Below are 10,492 nucleotides of genomic sequence, written 5' to 3'. Positions count from 1 at the left end.
AAAAAAAAAAAAGATTTACAAATTACTCTCACACGTATAAATTCATGATGTAGTGGACAATTAATAATAGCCACATCAAATTGTAAGAAAAGAAATAAAAACAAACAACCCACACAAACGTGGGACTTGAACCTGAGGCATCTTAGTGTTTTATAATCTCAAATTATGATCCATGGAGCAGAAATTTCATACAATTCTCAAGCTTTCAGTATCAGCAAACGATGTAAACTCATTGGTAATTATAAAAGACGGAAATTTTATGAGGTTTGGATAGTTTATTTGATATTGTTAAGAGCTGTTTTCAAGATGCGCCTGAAGCATACAAGGTTTCATATTGTATAACTTCATCAAACAACATAAGCTTTCTTATTCTGTGTCACAATTGTAGGTGGCGAAACTTCAGTTAAAATAAAATTTCTGGGCAGAGTGACTAATAAAGTTATATTATCATTTGCTTTTCAATTCAGTAGTAAGTAAAGAACTGAGGGCAGATAATGCTAAACAACAGCAGCAGCAATCACCGGAAATAAATGTAGCTCAGGAAAGAAACAGGAGGAATGTGAATATAAGCCAATATTAAAGACGTGGTTTATAACCTTGAAGGTTGTGATCAATCGAGGTTGCTCTTCACTAAGAATTCCAAGCTCCGATGACCAGGTGTCTCCATTGCAGCAGCAATAATGCCCAATAATACCACCCATTAGAGCAGTCATAAGACTTGATTCTTTTGAATTTAGGCAATTATCTTTTGATCCTGCTAACTTCCAAGCAATCAAGACTAAAATGGTTGCAATGCCACTATTAAATAGAACTTGTATCCTGTAAAGAAGAAATAATAAAATCCAGTGAAATAACGTAAAATTAGCTAGCGCTCCTCAGTCAGTTTACATTCTAGATGAAATCAATTGCAGATGCATCATGACCATCACATGCAATTGGAGAAAAAAGGAATGAGATATATTCAAATCTATTACTCGCGTGCGAAATATAGAAAAATATTCAGGATATTTCACGTGGGCCAAAACTTCTTAGACAATAATGTTTGAAACATCAGAACATGTCTGAACATAGCGCTTATATGGTGACAGCATTCATACAACTGACATCAATTGGTTGGACTGAGGCTTCTTTCAGTTTATGGTACTGATTCTGTGATCAAAACTATACTTGTGGGTTGATTTGAAATTTAGGATTAGGCCTGAAAATTTTCAAATATAACGTGCACAGTAACTCTGTGGATGGTGTAAAACAATTAATGAAAAATGTTCTCATATATTTCGAGAAAATCCAAGTAATTCAACTTTTTTCCTGTCTTTCTTTGGTTGGGTGAAGGGGAAGGAGGAGGTGCTTATTTGAAAATTAGAACATCCAATTTATTTATTATTATTTATTTATTTATTTATTTTTATTTTTGATATAGTAATTCAATCGTCTCCTTGTAGTACAAAAACATTTATTATTCTTACAACAAACTCACGTTTTAATCTTCCACGATACCACACAACATACAAAAAATATGGAAAAGACACGCACATGTGTCAATACTCGAGTAAAATTAAGTTTAAATTATAATATCCACCTGGAAATTTGAGATGGAAAGAGGGAGGGAGAGTTGGAGTTTTACCAATTGCGTTGACCACCCTCCTTGAAATCTGCATCAACTTTTCGCTTTTTATCCTCTCCAAATTTTGTGAACTTAGAGGAAGTGAAAAAGAAAACGAGCAACACAACTCCAAACCTATAATTCATTCCGGAAAAGCAACTTAAGGAGATAATATAACCTTTGCATTTGTAGGGAAAAAGAGACTCATAATTCATTCAAATGCATTTGTGATAGACATAGGGGGAAAAGGAACCTGTAATTGACAGCAATATGAATGGTCATGACAGTGAAACCAAGAATAGCCCCAGAGAAGTTAAGAGACTTCTTTTTATAAGCTCTGGCAGCAATTATAGCTGAAATTAGTGCTGCAACCACCAGTTGGACCAAGTTTGCCTCCATATTTGTCTTTTTTTATGTTGCTTGTAGTCTGGTGTTAAAGGGGTTGGATCCAAAGGCAGTAATTCTGAAATTGTGAGGTCGCCTTTCTATAGATGCATCGTTCCTTCAACTATCAAGCAGCTGCAAATAAAATTTATTTTGTTCTTAATCCAGGTAGATCAAAGCATTCATATTCATATTCCTTTTCTGATAACTCTTTCACTTTCTCAGTCAATGTGACATTTCAGGAAGTAGGTAGCATGCAACCACATCAGACTGTTAAACAGGCATAGAATATGGTCTCTCAGGCGGGGCTCTCTACATGATTATATGTCACTTTATGCTATGAAAATGAAGAGAACCTCCTCTTGAATTCATAATCTAAGTAAATACGTCAGGCCACTCTCTGTCAGCTTCGGCTTTTAAACGAGGAACCCAATCAAACAGTAGGGTCATGATTTCAAGTCTTGCCTGTTGCCATGGCACCACAGGAAAATCATGCACGGTTTGACGTTTGATGGAAAAAAGAATTTGGCCAGTACATGGAGTGGCTTTTGAGAACGTAATTTAAACTAATAAGTTTTCTTGCTTTTTCTATAGCTTAAAGGTTTTCAAGCAATATTAACACCTTCTTCCAACCTTTTGATGCGAAATTGGATGGAATCCACTCCCACATATTCGCAGACACATCTTTTCGGCTAGGCTCATCACACAAGGCAAATTTCAATCTTTTATAATGAGCATCATATGATTGCAACCTTAGTAAAAATATTACTGCTCGTTCCACAAACAAGAAATTTAATTCAACCTCCCCAAGGAAACCACCCTAATCCCTCTTAATACCTATGCATCCATAAGCAAAAACGTAATATTAAAATAAATGATAGAACAAACACAAAAATACCCAGTAAATCAAGAAGTGATCATCAAATTTCAAAGCCCGGAATCTTTAATTTACAACTACTCTATCAATTTACTTATTTGAACTTAAATTTCGTCCTAAACATCAAATCTGAACAGACATGAAATCCCAATTCATAAACCAAACCATTATAATTTATACAAAGAATTAAAAATAAAAAAGAAAAAGGTAAAACAGTTACCCTGGTGGCGTGATGGAGATGGTGGCTGGAGGAGGTGCCTGCGGAGGTTTATAATTTGATCAATCACTATGCAAAAGAAAAGAAATAGATCGACTAATTTGACCGTATTCTTGTTAGGTAGCGAAATGCTATAATCGTGTAAGAAATTCTTCACTTATTTATTCAAATTAATTTTTGATTTGTTCCGGTATTATTATAATCTTGCAACTTAAAGTAAGAAATTAGAGCTATTTTGGTACGGATTCGTGAAGTCTTCCACGTGAGAGTAAAGACATTTCGAACATCTTCCGTGCATTTCAGCATTTAGATGGACAGATTTATTCAATTTTATGTTTCAGTTTTCCAAGAAAAATGTCAATTTTTTCTTAATTTTGAATTATATAATATAGCGGTAAAGGTTACACTAAACATAACAATTGATAGACATATGTTTGCTTGAATGTAATTTATTATTTCGTTTGATAATCGAGAAGAATATAATGTTTCAATATTTTTGTAAAAGTAACAATCCTAGGAGTATCAAAATGGACGAATCAGTTCGAACCGACCCGACTCTTGATAAATAAATGTTATGGCCCGATAGAATTAAAAACTCGGACCCACAACGATTTTCAGGCCTATCCAAGACCGCTAGTAAAAAATTTCTTTGAAATTGCAACCAAATTGAACCGACAGCCCAAATCAATTCACAAAAACTTTTAAGAAATAATTCCCATTGTACGTTCATCGGCCTCCTTCTTTTGACGGCAAACAGATGTGATAGACTTAAAATCGGGCGGTCAAGCGACAGCCTTTATCAGAACGTTGTCGCTTGACAACCTTAGTATGGTCTTGTTTAGGACGGAGTCAAAAAATGATATTAGAATATACTATCAAATAAACTCGCACCACAAAAAACTAAACTCATGACATTTTACGACAGAGTATACGACACTTAATGAAATGAAAGAAGTCTAGATGTCTCATTTTAAGATGTCCAACTAAATTTTTTTATCTTTTCTTACCAATAGAAAATGGACACTCACATTAAAAAATATAAATTGACTGAATCCATATCTACCAATTAAAACTGAGAAATTATTTAATGAATGATGTTCTAAATAACTTTGACGATCAATATTTTCAAACAACTGAAAGTTTTTGTCTAAACATTCAGTCAATAATACATCGATTGGCTCAGTTTCAAGAATAAAAAGAGTAAAAAATACTCTTTTTACTGACAAAATCAAATTTAAAGCAAGTAATTTATTTTGATCATAACATCTATTTCATGGTCAAAATAAGTAATTTTTTCTTCTAAGTATGAATAAATAATATATGAAAAAATATATAGAAATAAAAAAAATTAATTACTTTTAAATTTAGCAAAATATGTAGCCCTTGTTTGATGGGGAATAAAATCATTTTTTAATAAATTTTGATAAAACTTGATGAAATGTGTGGTTGAAAATTTGTGGGTTTCATATGATATGAGATTAAAATTAATTGTTGAATTTGACTTAAATTAAAAATTCAAATTTTAATATCTACCAAACAAGGCTTAGTGTCTCTAATTATTAAAATAATTAATTTTGAAATCTAATCAATACAAATTATCTATTATCAAATTCTCTTGATTATTATAAGTAAATTTAGTCAAACATACATTAAATAAAATGTCTAATTTGAAAATTAGATAATGTGAAATAGAATTTAGTAATTGTAAATTTGAGCTTGAGTTATAATTCAAATTAGAGTTGGACTAATACAAATATTTGGTTAGGGGTGGTAAAAGGATCGAGTAGTTCCATGACTCAACTCGTCAAAACTCGGCCCATGAACGACTCGAGCTCATTTCGGGATAAGCTCAAGCTGAACAAGACTTGGCTCGTCGAGCTAGCAAACGGCTCATAAGATGTGCCCACGAACCTAAAGTTCACAAGCCCACGAGCTTGTAAAAAATGTGAACAAAAAACTCTATAAAATTTAAAAAAAAAAAAAAAAAATTGAGCTCGTGGGCTAACTCGGCTCAACTCATGCAACTCGTGTTTGAATGAGCTTGAGCTGATGAGCCGAGCTCATGGGTTTAGCTTGACCCAATGCCACCACTATATTTAGGTTGAAACTACACAATTTATTCTTAGTTTTCCATATGGCGTGGGGGTAGGACTACGCTATAGCCCATCGCAAACCCCCACTACCTCGGCCCCTACCCTTGTTTGACATTCTTAAAATTTTAAAAATATTGTTTTTAATAGTATTTTTTTGAGAATGTGTGATTGAAAAGTAGGGAAAATTTTTGGATTTACGTATAAAATATTATATTTTGTGAATATGAGGTTAAAAATAAATATGAGAAATAAAGTGAAGTAAATGATGTCAACTAGGGGCTATATGGCTGATGGACATTCTTTTTTTCTTTTTTGCTCCTATTTGATGGTCATTAGGTGGCCAAAATAATATTTTTAACTATAATTTTTAAGAGAATATATGGTTAAAATGTAGAAAAAAATTTAATTTACGTGTAGAATATTTTATTATATGAATATTCGATGAAAATGAGTATATAGATAAAAAAGTTTTCAAATAATTGTTGTCAAACATGAGCTAAAATGAGTCTGACAGTTTAAGCCAAACTATTTAAATAGGATCGAACAACATTTTAATACTCCATGCGTTCTATTTATATAGGTTGGTTTCGGTATTCACACGAATTAAGAAATCATATTTAGCCCCTGTTTGGAGGAAATTTTTAGGCCAAAAAATTGCTTTTTGGATCCTTAAAGTTAAAACCCATTTGTAGTCATTATTGTTGACCAATAATCTCACAAGTAGGTCCAAGGTGATAAAAAAAATTGCTTTTCTTTGTGTGGAAAAGTTGCTCCAAACATGCTCTTAACGTTATTGTCAAGGAAATTTTTGCCAAAAACTTTCCTAATTTACTCTCATTTTATATTTATACAATTTCAAAATTAAGTAGAGAAAAATGGTTATAGCCCTTGTTTGGGCCACATTATATTTCTAAGAATGCATTTTTGAATAGTGTATTGATAGAAGATATGTAGTTAAAAAATAAAGAATAATTTTGAATTTTCGTGTAATATTATTTTATTAAAGAACATGTGGTTGAAATGATATCAAATCACTGTCTAAGAATGTATATATATTTTTTTTTTTTATAAAATATGGCTCATAGCCTAATTAGGTAAATTAAATAAGAATATAGTATAAAACAAAACAAAACAAAACATTTTCAATAAAAGAAACATGACTATATTATTGAAATGAAAAAAATAAGAAAATTCCACTTATATAAATAGGACGGAAGGACTATATATTATTGAGCCGTGAACCAGCCCCCTTGAGGAGTGGGCCAGTTCACTGCCATTTTTGACGAATCGATCATGTGTGGGCCATGTTAGACCTGTCCAATTTGACATCTCTATTCTAAGTCAATATTCCAAAAGTATATTAATAGTTCAATTAATTATTATTTTGATAGTTGGACCATATTACCATAGTTAATGCGCATTAATCCTTTTTTTTATTAGTTTATAAATTATACTAATAGTTCGATAATCAGTACACATTTGCATTATTTTTATGTTTAACAATGAATTATAAATTATTTTAGAAGAACATTTGTTTTTATTCCTAAAGAAGAAGCACAATTCTATAGTTACTAATATTTTTGAAGAATGTTTTGTTGTTCTTGAAGAATCTCAAATTTAGATATTAAAATTTCATATTATGTTAATATTTAAGTGGAATATTACTTGCTTTCATTATTTGAGAAGTTATCTAGATTTATTAAATCTTTTAATTTGATGATTTAAATGTTTCCGAAAAGCATAAAATTATGTTATGTTATAATATAACGTAGTTACAGCAAAAGAAGTAAAACTTATAAGTTTAGAAAAAAATGAAAATGAAAACCAAACAAAATCTACTTCTTGAGATTTTACGATTAGTTATTAATTGGAATATATGTTTTTGTTGTCGTTTTGATGGTTCTTGTTATTAAATTTAACATTCTAATCCTCTATCACCATATATTTTTAAGTAAATATGGCACGTAATTAATATTGTGGGAGCAAAAATATGAAATTATGAATGAATATAGCTCTAAGTATACTCCGTCGGTAAATTATATACAAGTAATCAAATTTTGTCGCTGCCACATGATTAGGTGGCATATTATATGAAAGATATAGTGCTTGTTTGTTAGGAATTTTGTTAAATAATTTTTTAATCGTTAGAGATAAAGTAGGTCCTACTTGTGAGAAAAAAATTCAAAAATGATGGCTGTAATAGTAAAATAACGGTAAAAAAATTGATGTTAATTGAATTAAAATATCTACCAAACACACTCATAAGAAACTTCATATTATTGTCAATTTTCATCTAGGGGCTTGCTTGACGTCCAGGACGCTAAATGGTGCTCCTATCTGCCCAAAGCCCTGGACAAGGGGCTTCCCTCTTTTTATCTATGCAAAATTATGGTGTTAAGTTTAGTAAAGAGATGAAAGGAGTTACAAACATTTAGGGTCCGTTTGATTGTACGAATGGAATTTGGATGAAAAGAAAACAAATTTCAAGAAATTGAATTGTCTAGAATTTGTTTTACTGAAAATTGTCAATTAAATGTATTTGATTGATATAATTTTTCACTGAAAAATGTTGAAATTTCTGATATTTTGGTATTCATTTAACTTTGTTTTTCATGAAAATTGTCAATTAAATGAATAGAATTTTTTTACAATTGTGGATAGAATTCGTTTTCATTGTAAAAAAAAAATTTTAAAAAAAAGTTGGAAAACCTATTTTCTCACCAAAATCCAAGGAATTGGAATTCCTTCAAAACCAAGAAAATTAGGTCACGTGGGAGGAGAAATGGAAAAGGTTTTCCATGGAATTTTTTTGCCATCAAACACCAATTTTTGGGTGGAAATGGAAAACTTTTTTCATTTTTCATGGAAAAAAGCCCTATCAAACAGGGCCTTAAAGTAAATTAAATTTCAGTGATATGATTGCCACAAATTAAAGTTGGATAACATAATTGAAATTTCTAAGTAATTTAGTGCAAAAATGAAATTAACAATTTGTTTGTTTGATGAATTTAAATACTAAATATATTAATTGTTGATAAATATCATAACTATACTAAAAATGTGTTAATTGTTCCAATGGTCACTAAACTTAGATCCATGTCTTTGATTGGCCACTGAAATTTAAAATATTGAGTTTTGATTATTGAATTTAGGTCCATATCTTCAATTATTCACTGAAATTTAAAATGTCGAGTTTTGGCCATTGAACTTTAAAAAATATTGTACATTACTGACTAAACTTTGAAAAATATTAAACATTACTCACTAAACTTTAAAAAATGTTATACATTACTCACTATAAAATCAATATTTTTCAAAATTCAACAGTTGTGTTAGTGAGTAACGTACGACATATTCCAAAATTCAGTGACCAAAACTCTACATTGTAAAATTTAGTGAGCAATCTAAGATATAGATCTAAATTCAGTGAGCAATCAAAGATATTGACCTAAATTCAGTAACCAAAACTCGACATTTTAAACTTCAGTGACCAATCAAAGACATGGACCAAAGTTCATTGACCATTGTGACAATTAACTCACTAAAAATTGTACTTTATATTGGGTTTTCCTTTTCAACGTCTTAACTCTTAATCTTCAATTTTTCGTATAGAAAGTGTTTGTTGTTGTTATGTACAGTATTGAAGTTACTGGATGTGTTTTATACTTTTTTATTTTATATTTGAAAAAGATAAAATGAAGTATTTTATTTGTAAACACCTAGGAAATAGTATATAATTTAGTAATGATAATAACTTAAAAATTACCGAATGCTGTTAATGTACTGGATGGTGATTCTCTTAGTCTAGTTAGCGACTCTAAAATGACTTAAAAACATGCCCAAAAATTTACAACCTAAGCTAAAAATTGCGAAAATATGTCAAAAAGCAAAGAAGGGATGAAAAAATTGGTTGCATTTCAAGTATCGCCAAAAATTAGGATAGAAAATCAAACTTCCCATGCCGAAATATCAAAAGTACCCCCTCATCCCAGGCCATTGCACGGGCTTCTGTTCATAAAATTTGTAAAAAATGTCGCCTAATCCGTAGGTGGGAGCTCAATTATAGTCTCGAGCTTGAATTTTGCTACGATTACTTAAGAGACTCAAGTCGAGCCTTGGAACTCTTTGCATTATTTGAAGTTGTCGACTTTTCAAGATTTCTCATTTGCCCTCCAAACTTCCAAGCTTTAAATCGATCTTTTTGGAACATATCGCATCTGAGCCAAGTCTTCATTCAGCGAAGGGAATGTATATGTATAGTTTCTTGAGAATGTCATGATATCTGGCAAATTGCTTGTCAAGTTGAATCTTTTTGGCATTTGAGAAAGGATGAGAGGGATCTATGGTTTTGCAGGCACTGGTGCCTTCATCTGGGAAAATATAAATCTTTTTTAACTGCATCTTTGCCTGTTTAGATATTCCATTTGCTCCTAGTCCGTGGTAGCACATTTTCGTTTACTATAACTGGTCTCTAGACTAATATTTCTGAGAATTAAACCCAACTTCAGTAGTGATGATGTGAACCTCTCTCCTGGATTAGTATTAATGTTGTTTGGCGGTGCACCATATGATCTTTATGGTTTCCTATTGAAGCTTCTGGGTTTCAAAGTTTGTGTCAGTTTTCTGCAGGCAGCTGACTTCTTCAATATTACTGAATCAATCGTGCTAGACACTCAAGCTCAAATCCAGATTGAACACGTGTTGACGCATGATTGGAGAGTTTGTCTCTTCAATTCCCTGTTTTTAAGTCTGGCTAAGTGACTTTATTCGTACTAATGCGATTAGAACCACAGTTTTCTCAAACAAGATTGTGAGCTTGTACTGCCGTGACTCACTATCCTGATTCCAATTACTCAAATTTTCCTTGTCAATGTCCATACAGAGCTAGCTATAGATGCATCGACCTCATGAATACCAACACCTTTCTTGAGCACTACCCTCACAGCTGATAAAAAGAGAGCATTAGTAGAAGAAAACCTCTTGAGAAGTTTGTTTGTTTCATTTCAATTCCTTGTTATCGCTGAAAATATTGTAAGAAAGATGTGATGTCTTGCTGCAACTTGGCAGATTAGGATAATGGAAGATATATATTTAGTTACAAACTTTGAGCAAAGTCCTCCCAAGTTATGATGCTTTTGTCTGGGTAAGATGATAGCCAATCTCATACAACTCCCTTTAATGTATATGTGAACGACCTCATTTGGTGGTTTAATAGCTTGGCGACACAACTTCAAACGTGCATACTTTTGTTCTAAAACTCCAATTTGTGGTCGGTAAATTATGTTGAACTTTAAATTTTATGTCCTTTCAATGATATA

At 31.5% G+C, this 10,492-nt stretch overlaps 1 protein-coding gene across 1 annotated transcript in view; it reads right to left on the bottom strand.

The window, feature by feature from the left end:
- LOC111367592 (protein PGR-like) overlaps positions 1-3,381 on the bottom strand; it is a 7,608-nt gene extending 4,227 nt beyond the window's left edge. Inside the window, exons 1-4 of the mRNA XM_022988546.1 lie at positions 3,085-3,381; positions 1,857-2,122; positions 1,625-1,738; positions 597-819 (exon numbers count right to left, since the gene is read on the bottom strand). Of these exons, the coding sequence (XP_022844314.1) occupies positions 597-819; positions 1,625-1,738; positions 1,857-2,002 (483 nt within the window). The 5' untranslated portion in view covers positions 2,003-2,122; positions 3,085-3,381. The remainder of the gene's footprint in view (positions 1-596; positions 820-1,624; positions 1,739-1,856; positions 2,123-3,084) is intronic.
- Between the last annotated feature and the right edge of the window lie 7,111 nt (positions 3,382-10,492).

Source organism: Olea europaea, chromosome 18, assembly GCF_002742605.1.
Source record: "Olea europaea var. sylvestris chromosome 18, O_europaea_v1, whole genome shotgun sequence".
Taxonomy (NCBI): domain Eukaryota; kingdom Viridiplantae; phylum Streptophyta; class Magnoliopsida; order Lamiales; family Oleaceae; genus Olea; species Olea europaea.
Note: the sequence above shows the minus strand (reverse complement) of the source record. Positions and strands in the feature narration are given on the sequence as shown.